General features: G+C 54.4%; 8 protein-coding genes across 8 annotated transcripts; 6 read left to right on the plus strand and 2 right to left on the minus strand.

Annotated features, from left to right (window-relative positions):
* Positions 1–7: 7 nt before the first annotated feature.
* BO95DRAFT_46519 (Rho family guanine nucleotide exchange factor CDC24) lies at positions 8–3,163 on the plus strand. Its single transcript, XM_025589122.1, has 4 exons — positions 8–1,020; positions 1,087–1,335; positions 1,451–1,637; positions 1,753–3,163. Exons 1-4 carry the CDS (start codon positions 46–48, stop codon positions 3,093–3,095), a joined length of 2,754 nt encoding a protein of 917 aa, XP_025436149.1. The 5' UTR covers positions 8–45; the 3' UTR covers positions 3,096–3,163.
* Positions 3,164–4,609: 1,446 nt separating this feature from the next.
* Positions 4,610–6,897, plus strand: BO95DRAFT_448553 (pyridoxal phosphate-dependent aminotransferase). Its single transcript, XM_025587876.1, has 4 exons — positions 4,610–5,067; positions 5,301–5,776; positions 5,857–6,142; positions 6,200–6,897. Exons 1-4 carry the CDS (start codon positions 4,986–4,988, stop codon positions 6,799–6,801), a joined length of 1,446 nt encoding a protein of 481 aa, XP_025436150.1. The 5' UTR covers positions 4,610–4,985; the 3' UTR covers positions 6,802–6,897.
* Positions 6,898–7,094: 197 nt separating this feature from the next.
* BO95DRAFT_448555 (aminotransferase, classes I and II) lies at positions 7,095–8,669 on the plus strand. The gene has a single exon (XM_025587877.1). The coding sequence runs from the start codon at positions 7,164–7,166 to the stop codon at positions 8,415–8,417; it is 1,254 nt and encodes a 417-aa protein (XP_025436151.1). The 5' UTR covers positions 7,095–7,163; the 3' UTR covers positions 8,418–8,669.
* A 66-nt stretch (positions 8,670–8,735) lies between these two features.
* On the plus strand, positions 8,736–10,140 carry BO95DRAFT_448556 (sucrase/ferredoxin-like domain-containing protein). The gene is made up of 2 exons (XM_025587878.1): positions 8,736–9,173; positions 9,279–10,140. The coding sequence occupies exons 1-2, from the start codon at positions 8,793–8,795 to the stop codon at positions 10,002–10,004; spliced, it is 1,107 nt and encodes a 368-aa protein (XP_025436152.1). The 5' UTR covers positions 8,736–8,792; the 3' UTR covers positions 10,005–10,140.
* Positions 10,141–10,646: 506 nt separating this feature from the next.
* On the minus strand, positions 10,647–14,051 carry BO95DRAFT_402032 (i-AAA protease YME1). The gene is made up of 5 exons (XM_025583880.1): positions 13,784–14,051; positions 13,582–13,716; positions 13,401–13,515; positions 11,599–13,337; positions 10,647–11,542 (listed from the first exon to the last, which is right to left on the minus strand). The coding sequence occupies exons 1-5, from the start codon at positions 13,811–13,813 to the stop codon at positions 11,135–11,137; spliced, it is 2,427 nt and encodes an 808-aa protein (XP_025436153.1). The 5' UTR covers positions 13,814–14,051; the 3' UTR covers positions 10,647–11,134.
* Positions 14,052–14,177: 126 nt separating this feature from the next.
* Positions 14,178–16,260, plus strand: BO95DRAFT_448559 (uncharacterized protein). The gene has a single exon (XM_025587879.1). It carries the CDS (start codon positions 14,669–14,671, stop codon positions 15,800–15,802), a length of 1,134 nt encoding a protein of 377 aa, XP_025436154.1. The 5' UTR covers positions 14,178–14,668; the 3' UTR covers positions 15,803–16,260.
* Positions 16,261–17,290: 1,030 nt separating this feature from the next.
* Positions 17,291–18,695, plus strand: BO95DRAFT_437410 (mannose-1-phosphate guanyltransferase; the record flags this gene model as incomplete). Its single annotated transcript, XM_025585274.1, has 5 exons — positions 17,291–17,297; positions 17,376–17,419; positions 17,529–17,675; positions 17,737–18,613; positions 18,676–18,695. 5 exons carry the CDS (start codon positions 17,291–17,293, stop codon positions 18,693–18,695), a joined length of 1,095 nt encoding a protein of 364 aa, XP_025436155.1.
* Positions 18,696–19,176: 481 nt separating this feature from the next.
* On the minus strand, positions 19,177–20,864 carry BO95DRAFT_490332 (3-keto-steroid reductase; the record flags this gene model as incomplete). Its single annotated transcript, XM_025590614.1, has 1 exon — positions 19,177–20,864. A coding segment is annotated over one exon (1,350 nt), but the record flags the coding sequence as incomplete, so codon positions are not given.
* Between the last annotated feature and the right edge of the window lie 1,533 nt (positions 20,865–22,397).

Raw genomic sequence — 22,397 nt, forward strand, 5'->3', positions numbered from 1 at the left:
CCCCCCCCCTTCCCCCAGCCCGGTCCCAGTCGGCCTCAATACGCGATGGCCGAGACCGTCATCTCAAATGGCGGTCCTATCGCCGAGGACAACATCATCAACCGCCGCGGCGGTGAATCCATATACCAGAGCTGCGTCAACCTCAAGAAGCGGTTAGCAGAGGTGCCCAACTTCGAACCTCATTTGCAAGAGATGGAGGAGGCGGACCTCGTGCAAGGCAACACCGATCCCGTGGCCTCGCTGTGGAATTGCTTGCGGAATGGATACCCCCTCCTGGCCATCTACAACGCTTCGGGCCCAGATGAGAACCTGGAGATTGATCCCGCCAAGGTGCCCGAGGCCAAACGACCCAAGGCCGCCACCTTCAAGTTTCTGCAGGCATCGCTGCAGGAACTAGCGTTTCCTCAACAGGATTGCTTCCTAATTACCGATCTGTATGGGGAAAATACCACCGGCTTTCTCAAAGTGATCAAGATGGTGAATCGTGTTCTGGACATCCTGGAGATGCAGGGACAGTTAAAGCGACCGTCGGACGAGGCAGCACGCGCTCCGGTGAAAGGCGCCGTGAAGCTGACAAAGCGAGAACACATTCTCAAGGAGTTGCTGGAAACGGAGCGCGACTATGTCCACCACTTGCAGAATCTCCAAGCCTTGAAGAAGGAGTTGGAAGAAACGGGAGCCCTAACAGGAGACCATAGCCATCAAATCTTCTTGAACCTGAATAACCTCCTCGATTTCGCACAGCGATTTTTGATTCGGATCGAGCAGCACTACGCTTTGCCAGAAGAGCGACAGAACTGGGGCGAACTATTCACACAGCACGAAGAGGCATTCAAGCAATACGAGCCTTTTATCGCGAACCAGTTGAGATGTGATGAGGTCTGTCTAAGAGAATGGGATAAGATCCGCGTGGCCCCGCGATCCCTGGACTTGCAACAAATGGTGGCGCAACCCGCAACGCTGAACGGCTTTTTCGTCAAACCTTTCCAGCGCCTGACGAAGTACCCTTTGATGCTCAAGGTATGGATCCTTATAGTGAACTACAAATGAACCTTCTCCTTTTTCATGCCGCTAATCGTCCCACAGGAGCTCGGCAAGCAGATGGAGAACCCCGATCTCCAGAACGATATCCAGCGGGCAATTGATGCCATCCAGTCGGTTTTGGACTCGGCCAATGATGCGATTGACAAGGAACACCTGCAGACAGCGGTTAAAGACTTAGATGACCGCGTTGATGATTGGAAGGCACTGAAAATAGATGCTTTTGGAGATCTGTTACGATTCGGCACGTTCTCCGTCATCAAAGGTGACAACGGAAAGGATTCCGAAAGAGAGGTTAGTATACACTCAAATCGCCTCGTTCCTATTAGAGGAATCCAGCGTGGATTCGGTCGCTTTAAAGGCTTGAGATCCACAGGCTGACTTCGGGAATCTCCTTCGCACTATCTAGTATCATATATACCTCTTCGAGCGGATTCTACTATGCTGCAAGGATATCAACCCTAACAAGCAGAAGACAAAGTTGATGGTCGGAAAGGACAAACCTGCCACGGCTGGCAAGGGCAAACCACGCCTTCAGCTCAAAGGCCGCATTTATATGGCCAATGTGACGGATGTCCTGTGTATGCCGAAGCCAGGTATGGTTCTATCTTTCTAAACATCCCATCTGTCTTTGTTAGGCCTCTGGTCATATGCCCAAGGACGCCCAAAATGTAATTATATAGCCATGTTTCTGACTTCGCTTCACGGCAGGATCATATCGAATCCAGATCTTCTGGAAGGGCGATCCAGGTGTCGTCGACAACTTTATCATTCGCTATCAGAACGAGGATGTCATGCGCAAATGGAGCAGGGACATCGAAGCACAACGAGCAATCCAAGCGGAACAGCGCAGCGCCCGCAATACCAGCACATCCGAAACTGAATTCACGTACATGAAGTCCATGGCCAACATGCCCAATCCCTACCAGCAGGAGTATGACGAAGAGCAGGCTGCAACCAAAGAAGCTGCTTTCTTCTCCGAGTTTCCCATGAGTCGGAACGCCTCAAGCACGAGTCTCCGGACTCGTTCAGCAACAGGCGGCAGTGGCAGCTCTGGTCCAGTTGGTCGCCTGCCTCGCTTTCCTGTGCCTGATCCCAGTCTGTCGGTACATACGCAGTTCCCCGGGGGCAGTATGTCACCAGCTGAGAGGAACGCCAACTCTTATTTCTCCCCGGTAGCCGAAACCCCATCGACCAGGTCCAGTTCGCAGTCCACCGGCTACTTTAGCAGCCGACAGGCCACGCCTACCACCAACTGGAGCGAAGACCACCCTCGCTACACGGCCCCTGCCTTGTCTCGAGCTACGTCCAGGGATGGTCCCAACTCCAACCCCTATTTCAACGGCGCGTCGAATGGACGAAGTGCTCAGCGTCCCTCGCTACCTCCCATGTCAGGAGGTTCCGCCCAGGCAGCTAATGGCATGGCACAGCGGATGCGGTCCGCTAGTAGTCCCGATATTCACAACGCCGAGCTCCGTCGGTATATGCAGTCGATGGAGACTGTTCCTGTCCCACCTATTCCCGCTCATATGGCCAGCATGAAGGCGCCAGTCAACCGCAGCCAGAACAACTCCCCCACCTCCAATACTCAACTTCCCATTCGAAACGCCAACCACCTTAGCAACTCGCAACATGTCTCTCCCACCCATTTCAATGAGCCTCAATATGGTGATCACCGCCCCAACACGTCAGCTACCGATCAGCCAACCTCCCCCCTGAGCTATGAGCCCGACGAGGAGCCACTCATGCCCACACAGCTTAAGGTGAAGGTCAACTTTGATGATAATTACGTTACGTTGGTTATTGCAAGCAACATCATGTTCCGTTCCCTGATCGACCGAGTTGACGCCAAACTGGCTCGATTCACTACCAAGTCGATAACGAGCAAATCAGTCCGACTCCGATACCGGGACGAGGACGGAGACTTTGTGACCATTGACAGCGACGAAGCGGTTCAGTTGGCATTCTTGGAATGGCGGGAGCAGCAGCGTGATATGCTCGCCCGGGGCCAAGTGGGGGAGATCCAACTGTACTGCCAGGCAGTCGAGACCTAGGTGTGCCAGAGCTGCAACAGAGCCGCAGCAATGTCAGACGCTTTGGCATGGCCAGCTTCCCCTTCACCGCTCTTTGTCTTTCTTGCTTTGTTCTTCATTTATTCCCCCTTCTCGCCTCTGTTCGTCTTGTGTTTCTCACTTACTGCCAATACCACCTATATTGTATGAGTTGGAAAGAGAAGAGACACCGATTGCCAAAACCATTCGCCGGTGCTGTCTCCTGGTTGCCTTCCGACCCTCGTTGTTCACTGGATTGGCCTTGAGGCTCTGGGAAGTCTCTGATTCTTGCATGCCATGCGCCTTTGCAGGGATCATGTCCTTGGCTAGGTTGCTGCTCTGCTTGTTCCATCGCATGGAGTCGTGTCTTAGGAATTGTGCTGGATCATATCATGTCGATTTACTGGGAATGTCTTTTCTGCGGCAATGTTGATGACTGTTTGATCTGATCTACATGACTGCATGATGTATGTATACTGCTATTTCTTTTCACGCATACTGGCTTGCGGGTTGGAAAGACGAGTTGTACAGTGTTCCTGCATTTTCATTTGAAGCTTGCCTGTTGTGTTTTGGTTGCGTTGGGTCGTGTCTGACAGCGGGTTGGATACGACGGTTGGGAAATATGGCCGGAGTGCCTCAATCGTAATGAAATAGACTTGTTTCCTCCCTTCTTTCTTAATTGAATAGAGTGTACAAATTTAGCGTAGGGCCTGCCACTTTGTGTGACTGTTGAGTGAGGCTTGGGCAGGGAGGGGCAGGTCTATCAGAGAAGAGGGGCAAACAACAGGATGCAATGAGACTTGTCCAAAAGCCACACACCTCTCTCTCTCTCCTGAAATTCTTCTCCCCTTGGTTGTTCGAATTTAATATACGGGTTGTGTCTGTCTCTCTTCCAGGGCTGAAGGTTGCACAAGAACCGGGAATTCGGGTCCCATCCGAGTGTTCCACTTTTTATTCCACTCTTTTCCCATTCCATCATCCACCCGTCGATCGGGACGGAAATCGATGCGGTCTGGACGGGAGGATTTCGAAAGAAAAGGAGGATTGGATGATTTGTCGTGTTCTTGTATGCTACTATGCATAGTGACAACTTGGTAGTGAGGCATTTATCATGTTTCAAAACCCAACAGGTGCGCACGACCTCCTGAGCGAGTTCCCCCGACCATGCGGGATTATCCGAGTCTCTGTATCGATTCAGGGGGGAGGGAGGATGCTTGACGTGAATGAGTTTTGAGGGATTGACCGTCTCGAGGAGTCGGACTGCCAATAGTATGACGGCATCCGACGTCGGAAAAGGATGATGATGTGGAGGATGCTGACTAGTTCATGGCGGTGGACTGTGGACTAGTCACTAAACTAGTTGCTGCTTATGGCTTTCATGATGCTGATGGTTGGTGGGGATTGACTGAAAGGAAGTCTGAAAGAGTGCCTGGTTGTAGTTACTAGTAGAAAGTTGGATCTCCAACTCCAGTTGGAGGCCTTTCCCTTCCCTTCCCCTTCCCTTCCCTCGAGTTTGTCTCTGCCTCGTCGACCCAAATAACTCAGGCCGCCTTTTTTTCTTTTTATTTTTTTTCTCTCATCTCCTGCATTTCCATTAACAAATTGTTTCTATTCTTGCCTTATATTATATTATCATTCCCTCCCCTCCACCTCTTGTTCGTCTCATTCCTCTTCTTTATCTTCTTCTCATCGTCTCTGACATTGTCTAGGACTTCCAAGGCAACCAAGCAGACTGGTGCTTTGATTCTTTTCCTACTTACACTTTTGTTGCTCTCTGACATCGAAGGTCGAGAAATCGCCACCGACTTTTTTTCCTTGCGACCCCTGTACTGTACATTTAGTGCGTACATATAGTCGATAACGCTAGGCCCCTCTCCTGCCAAGCAGTCCATCATGTCTTTCTCCGGCCGTCGCGTCAGCATCTTGCGCCCGGGAAACCGTCGGTTTTCTCTGGGCAAGGAATTGTCCGAGAACGGTACGTCACATTGATTTTGATTGTTGTTCTCCCCCCTTTACTCTGTGCCTCGGAATGGTGGAGTCTATAGAGCGGCGATTGTGCCGCATCTCGGACTTGGAACCAGATGAGAGGGGAATGACACATCGGTGTTAGCGGGGCAATGTCGACGACAAAGGCTATTCTTCTAAGGAACAATGGTCTTTTAAGCTATTTATTACGTGCATGCCATCTGACGGATCTCGCCCTTGCAGAACTCCGATCGGAAACCCACCGGCAATTCCGCAGCGCCCATGAGGGTCACCGTCCCCATGCCGGTCTCGATGCCTCTCGTGCCTCCACGGGTGTCGTCTGGTGCACAGAACGTGCCACTGAGCACGGTTACGCAGAGGATCCCTCTGCCTGGGCGAACCTGGGCCAGGGTGCCCCCGAGGCCGACGATGAGATCGAAGGCAGTTTCCCCCGTCCTACGAGCATCCCCATCACCTCCGCCGCCCGCGAATACGGCCCGACCGCCGGTATCAAGCCTCTGCGCGCCGCCGTCGCCCGGTTGTACAACGAACACTACCGTCAGGGCAAGGAGAGCCAGTACACTTGGGAGAACGTCTGCATTGTCCCCGGTGGCCGTGCTGGGTTGATCCGTATCGCTGCCATCCTGGGCAACTCCTACCTGTCTTTCCCTATCCCCGATTACTCCGCCTACTCGGAGATGTTGACCTTGTTCAAGAACGTAAGTGTGCGACACGGCTCCGGCTCGTCAACAGCGATCAGCCAGTGGCGTTGTTAGATTCTGACAAATGTGCTATTTAGATCGCGCCTATCCCCATTCCTCTTGCCCAGGATGACCACTACCACATTCACCCCGACAAGATTGCCGAGGAGATCGCCCGTGGTACCTCCGTTCTCTTGACCTCCAACCCCCGCAACCCCACCGGTCACTTTGTTGACAACGAGGAGCTCGCTCGCATTCAAGACATTTGCAGAGATCGCGCGACACTGATCCTCGATGAGTTCTACGGTGGTTACAACTATACCACGGACTGTGATGGAACCACGATCAGCGGTGCTGAGCACGTGGTGGACGTTAACCAAGATGGTTCGCTAGCTGACCCCTCCTGAACTCTTGGCATGCTTTCGATGCTGACTATGACAGATGTGCTCCTGATTGACGGTCTCACCAAGCGTTTCCGTCTCCCGGGATGGCGTATTGCCTGGGTTGTTGGCCCCAAGGAGTTTGTGGATGCTCTGGGCTCTGCCGGTTCCTACTTGGACGGTGGTGCCAACGTGCCCTTCCAGGAGGCCGCCATTCCCATGCTCGAGCCCGACTTGGTGAGAGCCGAGATGAAGGCGCTGCAATCCCACTTCCGCGAAAAGAGAGATTTCGTTCTTAAGCGCCTGCACGAGATCGGCTTCCGCGTGAAGGATGTCCCGCAGGCCACATTCTACATCTGGCTCGATCTCACCTCTCTGGAGCCTCCTCTCCCCAAGGAGGCTAACATTTCCGACGGGTTGAACTTCTTCAATGCCCTTCTGACTGAGAAGGTCATTGTGGTTCCCGGTATCTTCTTCGACCTGAACCCCGCCAAGAGACGTGATCTCTTCGACAGTCCTTGCCACCACTTCGTTCGTCTGAGCTACGGCCCCAAGATGGATGTCCTGAAGATGGGTCTGGATGGTATTGAGCGGGTCATCCGCCGCGCTCGCGCTCAGTTCGAGCCCAAGCCGGAGGACGAGGTCGCCGTGGAGGATGATTGAGGGGCTTGCATAGATTTGGACCGTTCAGCGTTATGTGATTTGTAGAGCAATAGATTGCATGGGAGGTAGATGAATATATACACATTGTTAATGCCATCGTCTGCTCACCAAGCGCCTGCAACTGCCGTAGGGGTTAGGTTATTTAGTGATGTGTAGTTAGTGATATTTGGTGAGGGTTAGTAATGTTTAGTTCGTTAACTATAACTACCTGGTATCTATCTACGAATCACGTGACCCGAACCTCCTTTACCCGGTCGGGGCCCCTTCCGGAATCCGCATCCCTGACATCCTCCCAGCCAGCTCGTGCCTGTAACTCGAGCGGCGCAGGGGCTGACAATGCGCGATATGATGTGTGCGCGATTATGGCCCTCAACCTCCAGCGCTTCCTCAACTTGACATTCTTTATCTTCCTTTCGGTGATCCTCTTCTTTCTGATCATCCTGACTCCCGCCGACGCCATCTACCAGTGCTACATCACCCGCCGCCTCACGAACATCTTTATCATCACGGGCGGCTACGTCGTTACATTCATTCTCGCCATCCTCATATACGCGACCCGTCTCTATACCAACCGTACCGTTCTATCCGGCATTCCCAAGGCCTGGATCCCCGTGGAGAAGGAAGATGTGGGCAAGAGCGTGCGACGACTGGTGAAGGAGGGCCTAGCCCACAGCGCGATCATCGCCTACCAAGCCCGCCCGCGGGACCTGGCCGCCGACGGGGATGCCTTCGCCAACTACGAGTCGCTGCTGATCGACCGCGACCACCCACCCTGGGGTCCCATCGAACACCCTGGCTGGTCGTCGCCCTCGTGCGCGGATCTGCCGGACCTCCCGTACCGGACCGTGATCCAGGAACTGCCTCACCTGATCGAAGCCAAAGCCGTCTCCCTCGCTCCCCCCGACCCAATCTTCGCCGGGGTGCATCAGTCCCTCCGCGCGCCGTTCTCCGACGCCGATGAGTCGTTCCCGGACACCCGGGTGGTGGAAGTCCTGCGGCGACCGGTCTCCATGGGCCTGCGCGCGTACCTGCAGCACCTCGCGTCGCTGGATGTCGTCCGACCGCCGGAGGTGGGCGCGGAGTTCATCGCGCGCTACGAACGGGCGCGCTTCTCGTCGCGGGATCTCCACGAGAACGAGTTCCGGGAGCTGATGCACGTCTTTGCGGAGCTGCTACGGGGCATGACGGGGCTGGATCCGCGGGTGCTGGCTGAGCTGCAGGCGGCGGAGGAGGAGGACGGAGCCAGCAGTCAGACGGAGAGCGAGTCCATCATCGGGCCCTCGGACGAGGAAGGGGAGACGGAGACCATCGATTCGTTTCAGGATAGTGAGGGAGTGTTGTCCCGCGGGCGCAGCAACAGCCTGCGGCCGTCGAATGCCTCGTCCTGGGATGCCCGGTCCGCCGCCAGACAGCACGGGCGCTGGTCGCCTGTCTGGTCGCGGCGGCCGACTACGCGTGGTCGGGCCATGGAGCCGCCGCGGACGCCATCGATGCGCTCGCTTAGGCGACTGCCGTCCAACAGCTCTGGTGGCAGCGTCATTCATTTGGTTGAAGCCCGGGGACCGTCGGATCTGCCGTATGCCTTTAATTTTGGAGGGTCGAGGGAACGCCTTTAATCCCGAGTTCCGAGCCCCTCTGCTAGTGGTGGGGGGAAAGGAAGCTAGTTTAGATTTGATCATTAAATCCGAGGAGTAACGCAATTCATTAGTTTCGTCATACTCTCGTTGGTCTTGTTCAATGTCTAGGTCGGGATGGTCTCCCCCACTTCTTCCGAGCAGCTCGGCTTTTCGGGCTCAAGGCACGTGATGTCCACCAATCGGCGCATCGGCAAGCGAATCTTAGTCAATTATTCCATCATCAGTGTTTGTGGCTTGGCAGAGTGATTGATAAGATCTGACGTTTCCCCTCCTTCTTGATAGCTAGAATTTCTGTCCCGCGCAGCTTCCAAAACTCCTACCCTCCCCCGGTCCCTCCCACAAACACCCAAAACCATGCAATCATTCATCCAACGAGGCGCAGCCTTCTTCACGCCAAGTCGCTCGGCCACCCCGGCAGACAGTCCCAAAGCCAGCGACGAGAATGCCGCCGCCGCCGCCGCCGCCGAAGAAGTCCAGCCCGCCGAGACGCTATTCCCCAAGGTCGACCCAGCCATAGACGGCGAGGAGTGCCTGCACGACTGCGCCTCCTGCACAGTGAAGTACCCAGCCAAGTTCGACGTGGACCAGGATGACAACATGTACGGGAACATCAGCGAGTGGGCGACGCACGTGCTCGTCGCGACAGGCAAGACGGACTGGGTGCGCGACGTGGCAGACGAGCCGGGGAGCGTGATGGAGGCGATCGAGAAGGGGGGGCTTGTTCCGAGCAATGGGGTGCGTCAGCCTCTTTTTTTTTTCCCACTGACGCAAAAGATTGCGCCTACTCTCCCGCACGCAATCCATCGAACCCAACTAACTAATTTTCCCATCATGGACTAGAAACTCAAACTCTCCGCCTCCAACATGCCCGTCCCGGACGAATACCACTACCACGAACCGGGCCAGCAGCCCACCACCGTCCTCTGCCTGCCGAGCTTCACCCTCATCGACCACGTCACGCCCGCCCTGGCGCCAGATCTGATCAATTACTTCGTCAGCCGCGGCCCGACCACCACCACCCCGCTGACGGGGACCGGCACCAGCACCGGCACCAGCACCAGCACTACCGCCCCCGACCTCGAGGAGACAGATCTCTCGGCCCTGACCCCGCTCCGCGCCCGCCCCTGCCCCCACTCCGCCATCATCCTCCTCTGCTCGCACCGCACCCGCGACGCCCGCTGCGGCCAGTCCGCCCCGCTCCTGCGCAAGGAGTTCGAGCGCCACCTGCGCCACCTGAATCTGTACCGCGACCTGGACGACGAGCGGCCCGGCGGCGTGGGAATCTACTTCATCAACCACGTCGGCGGGCACAAGTACGCCGCCAATGTGATTGTCTATCGGCGCAGGGAGTCGGGGTGGAACGGATCTTCTGCTGGCACTGGCGCACCCGGTGCCACTGCCGACGCGGCAGCCGAAGGCGCAGCCCAGGGGATCTGGCTGGCCCGAGTGAAGCCGCAGGACTGCGAGAATATCATCCGGTACACCGTGTTGCAGGGGAAGGTGGTCAAGCCGGCGGAGCAGTTGCGGGGCGGGTTTGATCGGGGGACGGGGAGGACGAGTTGGTAGTTTTGTCTTGCCATTGCCCTTTCATGCGGGGAAGGAGGGTCGTTGTTTACTTTCTTGTTGTTTTGGTGTGGGGTTATGAGGGTCGGTTTTGTGGAATGGTTGGGTTGCATATATACATACATACTTTATACACATTTTCATATCTATATGGATCTGGATCTTGAATGTGGGATCTGGGTACAGGTAGAGAGGGGTTGGTGGGGTTAGCAAAGGGGGGAGGGAATGGATGGGATTGGAATATTGAAGATGGAAGTGTAGATGTACAGATGGTCATTCTGGTAGATCCATATGGGCGTATGCCAGGGGACAACAGATAGGGCGAGATGGTTGAGGGGATTGCGCTGAGCACCATACCATTGTTCTGAAATCGGTCAGAATGCACGACACTACTACTGCGGATGAAGATTTCAACCCCAAGGCTGATTTCTTTCTTCGCCGCTGATGTCCAAGTCTCATCTCCTAAAAAAATGGACCGCATGACCGCAGCTGTGAGACTAGCTTACCAACCTAATCCTACAGATAGATATCCCTGCCGCACCCGAACCTAACCCAGCAACAGCGCCAATTCTCATCTTTCCTCTTTTCGGTACATCCAAAGTAGCAGGGCTATGATTAAATGTGTATTGCTAGTGATCTGCTCTACAAACATCTCGCTTTGCGTGTTCGGTACTCATGCAAATTTTGATACATGTATGTACACATGTTACGCACAAAAAGGTTCCATGGTAACCCCCTTGGCGCCAGATGACGCCCTATACCATCATCTGTCGTAAGAAACACCGCCCTCAAGCTTGCTACATACATGTTAACATCGGATAGACCGATTCACTCATGAAAGAAGGGGTAGCAGAAACCAAATATACCCAAGTCTGGAAAACAATACAAGATAAGAACAAAGTAGAACCGGAATGGGATGCAGAGCAAAAGAAATCTGGGTAAAATGGCGGTGACATCAATCGATCATGTTCCGTGGTAGATCGAATTCGGGAATGTAGTGAAGATGATGGTGCAAAGGCTATCGGGCTCTGCTGATAAGCCTCCACAACGATAAGGTTCAAAGGGGAGAGAGAGGAGAGGACATAGGTCGAAGGTCAAGGTCAAAAAAGAAGTCAGGAATAGCGGCTCGCGCTTCATTCATTGGCGGAATTCGTGGCTACTGGGGGTATGTCCTCGGGGTTCGGCGAGGGCAACTTGGCAGCCCGCAAAACCTCGGGCAACTTGATGGGAGCGGCCGGCGCTGTTTCCAGCTTGTCGAGCTTCTCCCCCCGCAGAACCTTCTCCATCTCTTCCTTGGTCAGGGTCTCGTACTTGATCAGAGCCTGGGTCAGCAGTTCGAGCTCCTTGTGCTTCTCGGTCAGAATGTTGGTGGCGCGAACGCGAGCCTCCTCGACGATGCGTCGAACCTCGGCTTCGATTTCTTGTTTCGTTTCCGAGGACAGGCTGCTGTAGTTGGACATCAAGTCGACATTTCCAAGTTTCTTGGAGTACCCAAATTGAGTGACGAGAGCAAAAGCGGTTTTGGTGGCTGCTTCAATATCCTGCAACTTGTCAGCAAAGACTCCCTCCATGAAGAAAGGTAGAAGGTCAAACTTACAGCCGAGATACCACTGGTGACCTTATCAGGACCAAATATGAGCTCCTCCGCAGCTTTGCCACCCATGGCGACATCAATATCCGACAGATACTGGGTGTAATCCTTGGAAACCATGTCCATCTCAGGCAGGAAATGTGTGATACCCAACGCCATTCCGCGGGGCACGATAGTGATCTTATAGAGCGGCATGGAGGATTTCGAGAAGTAAGCAACGAGAGCGTGGCCGGCCTCGTGGTAAGCAGTCAGAAGCTTGTCCTTATCCTGGATCACCCGGCTGCGAGCCTCCGCGCCCATTATGATCTTGTCCTTGGCATAGTCGAAATCCTTGGGTCCGACCTTGGTCTTCTTGTTCCTGCTGGCATAAATAGCGGCCTGGTTGACAAGATTCTCAAGGTCAGCACCCGAGAACCCAGAAGTGCCACGAGCAATGACCTCCACATCAACATCAGTGCCGATTTGCACGCTCTTCATGTGGTGGTTCAGAATCTCCATACGACCGCGAACGTCTGGAAGACCGACAACTACCTTCCGATCAAAACGACCAGGGCGCGTGAGGGCCTTATCAAGCAGCTGAGGATAGTTGGTCGCTGCGATGATGATCACTCCGCTGCTCTGACTGAATCCATCGAGCTCGGTAAGCAGCTGATTCAAAGTCTGCTTCACATACGCGGCATCCCTTTCGTTTCTCTTTGCACCAATGGCGTCCAACTCGTCGATAAAAATAATGGCAGGGGATTTGCTGCGGGCTTGAGTGAACAGATCCCGAACACGCTTGGCGCCGACACCAACGTAGACTTCGTCGAATTCCGACCCAGACATGAAGAAGAAAGGAACACCGGCTTCACCTGCCACAGCACGCGCGAGTAGAGTCTTGCCAGTACCAGGGGGACCGACCAGAAGGACACCCTTCGGCAATTTGCCACCGAGCGAGGAAAACCGTTCGGGATTGATCAAGAATTCAACAAGTTCCTGCAACTCGTCCTTGGCCTCGTCGCATCCATGAACGTCGCTGAAGCGCACGGTCTGGTGTTCGGGTTGAGCTTCGTTGTTCTGCGGGCCCTTGACGTTTCGCAAAACACCAGAGGTCTCAAGAACGACAGCGAGAATCACCCAAGACAGGTATGCGATGAACGCCATCGTGATAAAGAATCTCACCCAGCGGAAAATAGTGCTTCCCCTTGACTCTTCGACCACGACGTACAGAGGAGCTTCTTTAGCTCCAGTGCCGGTTTGGCCGGGTGCCGCGTGTACTTTGCCATGAATACCTTTAGCACCAACGGCCTGACCAATAGCTTGTATTTGCTCGGGCTTAAGTTGATGAAGCAGGTCAGGATTGGACTGTTGGTTGGCGCCTAAGAAAGACGTTGAGCCATCTATCCCATTGACCCGTTGCAAAGCCTTGTGATAGATCGCCTCAGTGGCCGCGTTACTAGCAAAGTACCCGGATCTGTACCGTTCAAGGATAATGGCTGGATGGTTCGCGCGCAGAAGAGCCTGGTAGAAGGCATTTTGAGCGTTCGCGCTACTGGGGTTGTTGTTCGCGGTTTTCTCCCTCTGCGCTAGTAAGGCCTGAGACGGACCCCCAAAGAGGTACCGCTGTTGTTGGAGACGTGAGAGTCCATGTAGGTGCGGGGCGTGGCGGATGCGGTTCGGATTTGCGGTCAGCGTGGAGAAAAGACGAGAGGCGGGTGTGGCAAGACGACGGCTAGTGGTCGATGGCGGAGCCCAAAGAGTGGTCGCTAGAAAATGAAAGTGAAGTTAGTCTGTGGCTGAGAATGCGATATGAATTTGTGGCGATTTACCAGCGAACAGGGAGCGAGTCATTCCAGATGCCGCCGGCTTGTACATGACAGCCGATCTAAGAGCCTCGGAGGATACTGTGGTCAGACATTCGGGGAGCGTGATTTGGCGAGTTTCCTGGGGAGGATATCTATGAGTACGCAATTTCTCAGACGCCCGCGATGGATGGATATAAGGACATACAATCGAACTGGTTTCGTGGCCGGTACGTTTCAGCTGAGGGGCGGAGGCGGAGGCGGAGTGCTCGATCAGTTTCCAGGGCGCATTCAGTATTTTGGACAGAGAAGGCCAAGCATCCGATGTCACTGCCGCCAGATTCTATAGCAAGAAGGCGCCATTAGTAAAGGAGTCGGCATGTTGAACTGAGGGAATGAATGGTTCATACCGGCATGGGGAACGGGACTTGGAAGGCCATGGGCTATAGGATGGCGGCACTTGGCCGCTGATTCCGGAGATTACCCTTCAACAGAAAAGTGGGAAAGAAGAGTGATATGGGAGCCTATTCAATGTTCAACAAAGGCAAAAGCCATCTCCTATCACTTCAAGACAGTGAATCGATGGGCGAAGATGGAAGCCGGGAATGATGATGTCGGGCCAGTCTGATATTCGGCGGGCGGCGAAAGTCGTCTGCCGAAGTTGCCACTGCGACTTCAATGGAGTTCCGTAGTCTTGTCTCCCATCCACGTGATACCCGCCTCGAGTATGAGGAATATGAATAGATTGGGTTTCGCAGTACATCATGTCTCGTTCTGGCATGGAGATGTCATTAATGTGGGTATGCTAGGAATTTATGCTGATACGTACCTAGTACGCTGTTCGAATGTCCCTATCGATCAGTCAACAATTAGCTCAATCGGCACTTCTCGCAATGATATCTTGAGCCTGGAGTTACGGTACTGTATTTGAAGTACCGTACAGCCGACGATGCTACTTGTCTGCAATCCGTGGTTCAGCTTCGACACAGCGACGCGAGGTCTGCAGCAGCCTCTTCTCGTTCATCTCCAGAGCCTCATTCGTGTACTTTGCTATATAACTGGGTCTATGGTCAGGGCTATCGATCCATAGCCCGCCACTAACCGCCTAATCTCGGTGCGTCCGATCTCCTAAAGCCGAGTATTGGCACACTATATAACAAAGTCATTACATCTCTCCGTGCTCTACAGCGGCATTATTCTCCAAGGCGTGGCAGATCAATCGTACTGCTTCCAAAGCCTCATGGCCGCTTCTGTACATATCAGCCAAGGCGATGTCCAAGAAACTCATCTTCCTAATGGGTGCACCCACGTCGAGAAACCTTCAGTGGGATGAAGAGCAATTGCTTACAGAGCCCATCTTTCCCTTTAAGAAATCAAATCTGGATGACGAAGAGCCATGGCGCCTGACAGATGCTTACCCTGTCAAGTGGAGGCTCTTGCAATACCTGCGGACATCTCAGTTGCTACAAGGGACGTTCGACACGGGCTCCCAGGAAAGGGCCTGCTTCTTAGCAACCCGCGACCTCGCAGTCTCTGGCGGGATTTCGGCCAATGAACCAGAGGGTTCAGTACTCTCACGGTTCTACGAGCACTCCTTCACCGTGCATGAGGTTTCCGAGATTTCGGCGACCGGGGTTCGCTCTGAGAACTCTTTCCAAGGTAGCGGCATCTGGGTCAATAGTACCGAGAGTTCGATCGCAACAGTGAGCGAGAAAGAAGCGCCGAGCCCAGGGATTCTAGGCCAAACATCTGTCACCGACCTCCAGGCCATCCCTACGGCAGCATACTTGACGTCGATCGTGCCGCAGACCGTGACTGTGAACCTAGTCGTGTCAATCATCACCATCAACCGTCCACGCCGCATTGTGACACGGCAATGGAAGAAAGAACTGGACTTGGTCGAGGTTGTAGTGGGCGATGACACGCGAAGCGGATTTGGAGTAACCTTCTGGCTTCCTCCTGCGGACCAGGCACATGCGGCCGGTGATCGCAAACCTATCGAGGATGAACTTGGAAGGTCGCTGGCTACGCTGCGGCCTCGAGACATTGTTCTGATGCGCACGGTAGGACTGAGTTCCTTCCGCGAACGGGTATACGGGCAGAGCCTGCGAAAGGGAGTCACTAGAGTTGACCTTCTGCATCGACAGCGGGTCGACGCAAACGATGCAGGCGGTATTTACAGCACCAAGAGGCTACAAGAATTCCAACGGCGGCAGCAGCAGCAGCAGCAGCAGCAGCAGGGTCCTGCAGCCAAGAAGGAAGAGGATCTGCTGGTTGAGAAAGTCAGCAAGGTGCGCGAGTGGATCAGACGATTTGCGCCGGATGCGGTAGGCGGTGACCGTGGTAAGGGGCCCCTAACACGTGGGCTGGCTGGAAAAGCTACCACCACAAATAACGCACTGCCTCCGGATACGCAAGAGTATATTTAGAACATCAACCACAGTCTAGTAGGTAAGGGCATAGAGAGCTGAGAATTGCTCTTTCACTATTGCGCTTCGGACCATGCACATGATCGGACTGGCTGGTAACACGAACCGGGGAGAAGGCGGACAAAGCAGGAAGTCCATTGTCTGTCCTCAAACGCGATCATACATGGACGATCAGAAGATCCTGAAGCCTAGGAGTTGCTACCGGAGCCGTTTGGAAGTTTTTCTTGGGGAGGGGGGCGCAATGATTATGCCTCCTGCATACACTAATTGCTTCACTGCAACACTTGAGTAACAAGCTCAGCGCGGCTCTACAACAACCAGGTCTTGATGGCGAGCAAATGGGGGAATGCAACCCGAGGAGGGTTGAGCAGCACCCACATGCCGAGATGGTGAGGTGAACACAAGCGGCTGGGGATTATGACGAAAGTGTGCTGTAGATCATGCTAATGACCTTTTCAAGTGACCTCTTTGTGTAGTGGTAACTGCATGAGAGTATGGTACAATATCAGCACATGAAAGAACAAACCCGGCTATCGCTTATGGCCCTTTCCATTATTGCAACGCGTAATAATTAAGGATGGGAAGATCCAGGGGCAATTGAATAATGAAATGATTGCCCCACGAAGCACCTGATCCGGCCGCGACTAGTCCAGGAGTAATATCCGTACTTACCTGGTAGTATGGCTCTAGACCTGAAACCATACGCTGCCGGTACGGAACTGGTTTTAAATGGGGTGGCGTTGCCGCAAACGTGCGTTGCGGCCTGCCTTTGTGGTGGTTGAAACGCCAGCCAGCCAGTGGTCCGTTCGGTGCCTGGATCAGTGGACACTGGACACTACCTTACGTTGTAGTTAGCAGTGAGTTAGCATAAGGCTGCCCACACTTTATACTATTAAGGGGATGCACCGGGGGTGCATCGGGGGCCCTTCTCTGGCTGGCCCTTTAGCCCTTCTTTAACTTAGCCCTCCGGCCCTCCCCTCTAGTCTTCCATACAGCTCCATACAATCTTCATACAATATCCATACATACGCTTCCGTTACAGCCCCCTCCTCCCCCCCCAAAATCCACCCCATCCACCCCCATCAAGTCAAGTCGTAAAGTCACAATAGCCAGGTGTTCTCCTCTTCTCTCTCCGTCTTCTGTCTCTCTTGCGCTTTCTCTTATAACTCAATTTCCTCTCCTTTTCCACCTTCTTCCCCCTCCCCCTCCCCCTCCCCTCCCCCCCCGTCCATTCATTCTCTTCTCCATTCTGTTCTATTTCAATCTTATCACTCTTCCCCTGTCCATCTCGGATTGCTGGGTCTTACTTTGAACCAAACCTCGAAACATTTCCATTAGCCTTCTCTTTCCCCCGTGTGGGTTTCACATCTAATCTTTTGTACCTCGCCCATACTATTCTGCTCCGGTCACTCGTTTGGAGCAAGTCCCCCTCCGAACAACCCCCTCTACCCCCTTTCGCTCTAATACCAATTACACACTACCACAATCATGAAGGGTATGTACAGGTCTATAGATCTATGATCTATTCACGGCCATCAAGCGACTGCTTTATCTGACGAGTCACATTTTATAGCTCTTATTTTGGTCGGAGGTTTCGGTACCCGCCTGCGTCCTTTGGTGAGTAGCTCCCGCTCTGCCCTCCCCGCTGACGATCGTGACGTCCCAACATACCGATGCAGTCGGAATTTCTCGAAGATGCGCTTGCTGATCTCCGGCTCCTCCCTAGACCTTGACGCTTCCTAAGCCTTTGGTGGAATTCGCCAATCGGCCCATGATCCTGCACCAGGTGGAAAGCTTGGCTGCGGCAGGTGTCACGGACATTGTCCTGGCTGTCAACTACCGCCCCGATGTCATGGTCGCTGCCCTCAAAAAAGTATGATAATCCTTCACCACTCGAATAAAACGATAAACTCACAAAAGTTCTCTTTACACAGTACGAGGAACAATATAACGTCAGAATCGAATTCTCCGTCGAATCCGAACCCCTCGGCACGGCCGGCCCCCTGAAGCTGGCAGAGAAGATCTTGGGCAAGGACGACTCTCCCTTCTTCGTCCTGAACTCGGACATCATCTGCGACTATCCCTTCAAGGAGCTTGCTGAGTTCCACAAGAGCCATGGCAACGAGGGCACCATTGTTGTCACCAAGGTTGACGAGCCCTCCAAGTACGGTGTCGTCGTTCACAAGCCCAACCACCCCAGTCGGATCGATCGGTTCGTCGAGAAGCCCGTCGAGTTCGTCGGCAACCGCATCAACGCGGGTATCTACATCCTGAACCCCAGCGTGCTGAACCGCATCGAGCTCCGCCCCACCTCCATCGAACAAGAGACATTCCCCGCCATTGTGAAGGATGGCCAGCTGCACTCCTTTGACTTGGAGGGCTTCTGGATGGATGTTGGTCAGCCTAAGGACTTCCTTAGCGGAACCTGCCTCTACCTGACTTCCCTGGCGAAGCGCAACTCCAAACTGCTTGCTCCTAACAGTGAGCCCTACGTGTACGGCGGCAACGTCATGGTCGACCCTTCCGCCAAGATCGGCAAGAACTGCCGCATTGGCCCCAATGTAGTTATTGGCCCCAACGTTGTGATCGGTGACGGTGTCCGCTTGCAGCGTTGTGTTCTCATGGAGAACAGCAAGGTCAAGGACCACGCCTGGGTCAAGTCGACCATCGTGGGATGGAACAGCTCCGTTGGTCGGTGGGCTCGTTTGGAAAATGTCACCGTGCTTGGTGACGATGTCACCATTGCTGATGAAGTCTACGTGAACGGTGGCTCGATCCTGCCTCACAAGAGCATCAAGCAGAACATCGATGGTAAGCCTCAGCACAATTCACAAGGCCCAGTTCCCTGTTCACTAACAAATCATTCCCTTTAGTTCCTGCGATCATCATGTAAAACCTCCTCTTCACGCCGCCACGCCCCTTTTACACACCTCTATAAAATTCGCCCATCTCCCGAAAATGCTCAGATGCATAGAAATTTGAGTCGCAAACCTCTTTTTCACCGCTAGCTCTGCTCGACGACCTGGCTTTTCCCATCTGGATACAATTGCTTTCCCGACTCCCCTGAACAATCTCCCTTCTTGCGCTTTACTCCTTTTGTCTTGTGCTTGATTGACCGACTTTCGCATGCTAGAGGCCTTGATGGTGGAAGCGTGTCTTGACTCGAGTCTGTTCTTCTGTAAAACCTACTAATCTCATTTTTCTGCGGTCTCCGACCAGCACTTTGGCCCGATCTGGTTACTTCTTACGTCCAATTCCCGCTATTCCTCATTTTTGACTTCTTTTTGTCGACGATGCAGCTGCTTTTCAGCCTGTCGTTCTTCTTTAGTCGTCTCTCCGCCTTCTTCCGTACAACTTCGTTGTTGTTCTGCTTTTCTCGAAGGGGAGAGGGGGTGAGCACATGGACTAATACTCTTATCTGATTTTAATGACGTATGTGGACATGGGTTGTTTCAAGGAATGTAAATACGGGGAGGCAAGAATCCAGAAAACAGAAAAGAAACGAAAAGAAAAAAGAAAGCAAGATAAGAAGAGTATCACTGCGAAATGCGTTTGCTCAATGCTACTGTAGTCGTTAAGACTTGATTTCCATTATCGTAGATTATGTTATTTGATAATAACCTATACATTAGTAGGAATACACCAATATCGAAAGCATGATTTGTTACAGGATGAAACTCTCCCCCTTTCCCAGTGGAGTGGAATGTGTTCATCATCGCTCAGCGGCGGCAGCCTCCTTGCCCTTGCTTTGGAGTGCGAGCTGCTCCTCCTCGCGGTCAAGGATCCCCTCCCACTGCACGCGCAGCTCCTCCATGCGCCGCCAGCACTGGCGGCCCAGCTCCTCGAAGGCGACCCGCTCCTCGGCCGTGAGGTCGCGCGCCCCGCGCTTGCGGCGCCGCAGCCGGTCCGCGGCGACGACGGCGGGCCCGACGACGCCCCCGTGGCCCCAGCCGTCCACCTCGGTCGAGATGGCCGCGTCGCGGCCGCGGCGGTCGCACGAGGACCCCCACTTGACGCGGCCGCCGCCGGGGTGCGCGCGGTAGGGCGCCTCGGCGGCGTCCAGCTCCGCCTGGCCGCCCAGCGCCAGCCACACGGGCGCGCACGCCCCCAGGTACGTCCACATCGTGTGCCACGGGGAGCCCAGCAGGCGCGCCAGCCAGAAGGAGATCAGCATCGCGTAGATAAGCGGCAGCGGCAGCGGGAGGATCGCCGTGCCGCAGATGCCGGGGTGGGCGAGGTAGGTGTTTGGTTTGGTGGTCGCGGCCTCGGTTTCCAGGGTAGGAGGGGGGTTGTTTGCGTCTGTGGAGGATGTGTTTGAGGGCGTGGTGGAGCAGAAAGACTCGGTCCACGGGCTTGTGGACGGGAGATCGGCGGTCAGGGCTAGGATGTCGGTCAGGGCTTTGGAGGATTCGTAGGGGGCCGCGGTGCGGAGGCCCTGCAGGTCGTCGATGGAGAAGTGTCGGAGGGTGGCTTCGATGCTGGAGACCCAGATGATGCGACTGCTGCTGCTGCTGCTGCTGCTGCTGCTAGAGGCTCGACGGAGTAGAGGCATCAGGTTGTGCGCGAGCATGTAGTGGCCGAAGACGTTGGCGCAGAAGACGTTGCCCAGGCGGGGTTCCTGGTCCCGCTGGGTGGTGGTCTGCGGCGCCGTGAGCAGGCCGACGGGGGCGATCTTGTACCCCGGCCAGGAGACGGTGTGCACGAGATCCGTCAGGACCCCCCAGACGGCCTGCGGCCAGTTGAGGCCCGTCCAGCCGCCGATGCCGGCGTTGAGGATCACGGCGTCCAGCTTGGGGAGGGTGCGCGTGAGGCGCCGGGCGCAGGCGCGCGTCGACGGTAGGCTGGAGAGGTCGACGGTTTCCGGGATGAAGGTGATGCGGGCCCGATGCTCGGGGGTTTGTGTTGTCGTGCTCTGCAGGTGCTGCTCGAGACGCTGCTGGGTCTCAGTGCCCTTCTTCGTGCTGCGCGTGGTGAAGACCACCGCCAGGCTGCGGTGGTTGTTGGCGGGGGACTTGAGGAAGTCGTCGACGAGGCGGCAACATATTGAGAACCCGAGGCCACTGGTTTTGTGAGAGAGAGAGAGGTTATCAATGTTAGTGAGAGGGTCAATTGGAGTGCTGCTTTGTGGTGTTCTCGTCGTGTCGTGCTCTTCTGCTGCCGACTTTTGTGTTTGGTTGTGGGCGCGGCGGGATAAGGGGCCAGGGAAGCTTAGGAGCTATACGATTGGGCGGAGCTGAGCTTACCTGTTTGTTCCCGTCACTAGGATTATCGATTTGTCCTCCAGATCTTCCTCGTGGGTGTAATTGGCCATGATGACAGCTTATTTCGTTCGATGGAACACCGAATCCTCACCCTCGGGCCTTTGGGACGGAGAGGAGCGACGAGGTCCGATCATGTTTGTTTGGCCAGCATGATTTCCGCGCGGGCGGCCTGGCCGATAACTAAGCTCCTTGCTTAGGTAAGTGCCTCTTATCGCAGATGATCAGTGATCATGTGATATGTGACAGTAGCTCAACAGTCGTGAATGCCTCAGGTGTAAATTTCTATGGACGTGCAGTCTCTACAACAATACTGGAAGTTCCATTGACCTCGGCCAAGGGGCACTACCTTGGGAGCCGGCAAATTGTCTCAGTATCATGATGTAAGGTTGATGAGAGTGACATTCTGTATCAGATTGAGCTTACTCTTGTCCGTCCAAGCAAGGACGTCCCACCTGCATTTACTGGAACCTGAGATCCCGAGCCAGAACTCTCACTCCTGACTTCGCCCAGTTAGGCACTGAAATCACCGCCCGCTCGAGAGAGTTCAGGATTGCAGGTGGAGATTCTGCTGACAGAATCACCAAGCGATGCATGGCGTCGTGGGGTATACTCTCACCAAGAGAAGACAAGGAGTCACACCATAGAAACAACAACAAAAACACGGCACCCCGGCGATAACTTACCAGGCGGTAAGGTTCGATCTACTGGCAATCCAACTCCCTTTGGCCGCTGGGTTAATAAGGATGATCATTATGATTGAGGAGATAAACCGATCTAGTCGGGGGCTGGGTCGTATTCTTCCTTTTGAGGATGGCCAAAGCGCCCGCTAACTTCAAACTGCATGCGACGATATGGAGCCGCGCGCGATGGCATGGCATGGCAACGCCATGACCATGAGGCTATTATGACCGACTGACTCCATCGTCTCTCTCTCTTGACAGTTGATCTGTCAGCATGAAGGATTCTCCTCATGCGAGAATCACCAAAGGCGGAGAAACGCAATAAAGTATAACTAACGAATCCCGACGGGCGGTTCCCCCCCAATCCCCCCCTCCAAGCAGGGAGTTGGGCGGCAGCATCATCCTTTTGAGAAGTTAAAATGTTGAACCATGAGATGAGATGAGAGACAGTTGGTCTTACTTACTTCCTTCAGTTCCTTTTTTGGGTCGAAATCGATGCGCGATGGCCGATTCCTGGACCTGGACGAGCCGTTGAGGCACGGCTATAGTCGGCCCCTGGACGGACTCTGGAAGGCTGGCCTCTCCTTAGTCCTCGTCGCATATGATCTCTCAGACCGCGGGACCCTTAAGGTTCATCGTCTGGGTGAAAAGGAT

The sequence above is a fragment of the Aspergillus brunneoviolaceus genome, assembly GCF_003184695.1.
Source record: "Aspergillus brunneoviolaceus CBS 621.78 unplaced genomic scaffold BO95scaffold_134, whole genome shotgun sequence".
In the NCBI taxonomy this organism is placed as follows: Eukaryota; Fungi; Ascomycota; class Eurotiomycetes; order Eurotiales; family Aspergillaceae; genus Aspergillus; species Aspergillus brunneoviolaceus.

Bases quoted from the DNA above. Each gene is read 5' to 3' on its own strand.
- BO95DRAFT_46519 (XM_025589122.1), top strand. From the start codon at position 46: ATGGCCGAGACCGTCATCTCAAATGGCGGTCCTATCGCCGAGGACAAC. The intron at 1,021-1,086 runs GTATGGATCCTT...ATCGTCCCACAG, and splicing joins AGTACCCTTTGATGCTCAAG to GAGCTCGGCAAGCAGATGGA. The intron at 1,336-1,450 runs GTTAGTATACAC...CGCACTATCTAG, and splicing joins GAAAGGATTCCGAAAGAGAG to TATCATATATACCTCTTCGA.
- BO95DRAFT_448553 (XM_025587876.1), top strand. From the start codon at position 4,986: ATGTCTTTCTCCGGCCGTCGCGTCAGCATCTTGCGCCCGGGAAACCGT. The intron at 5,068-5,300 runs GTACGTCACATT...TCGCCCTTGCAG, and splicing joins CAAGGAATTGTCCGAGAACG to AACTCCGATCGGAAACCCAC. The intron at 5,777-5,856 runs GTAAGTGTGCGA...TGTGCTATTTAG, and splicing joins TGTTGACCTTGTTCAAGAAC to ATCGCGCCTATCCCCATTCC.
- BO95DRAFT_448555 (XM_025587877.1), top strand. From the start codon at position 7,164: ATGGCCCTCAACCTCCAGCGCTTCCTCAACTTGACATTCTTTATCTTC.
- BO95DRAFT_448556 (XM_025587878.1), top strand. From the start codon at position 8,793: ATGCAATCATTCATCCAACGAGGCGCAGCCTTCTTCACGCCAAGTCGC. The intron at 9,174-9,278 runs GTGCGTCAGCCT...ATCATGGACTAG, and splicing joins GGCTTGTTCCGAGCAATGGG to AAACTCAAACTCTCCGCCTC.
- BO95DRAFT_402032 (XM_025583880.1), bottom strand. From the start codon at position 13,813: ATGGCCTTCCAAGTCCCGTTCCCCATGCCG. The intron at 13,717-13,783 runs GTATGAACCATT...TTCTTGCTATAG, and splicing joins AAGTCCCGTTCCCCATGCCG to AATCTGGCGGCAGTGACATC. The intron at 13,516-13,581 runs GTATGTCCTTAT...TATCCTCCCCAG, and splicing joins GCCACGAAACCAGTTCGATT to GAAACTCGCCAAATCACGCT.
- BO95DRAFT_448559 (XM_025587879.1), top strand. From the start codon at position 14,669: ATGGGTGCACCCACGTCGAGAAACCTTCAGTGGGATGAAGAGCAATTG.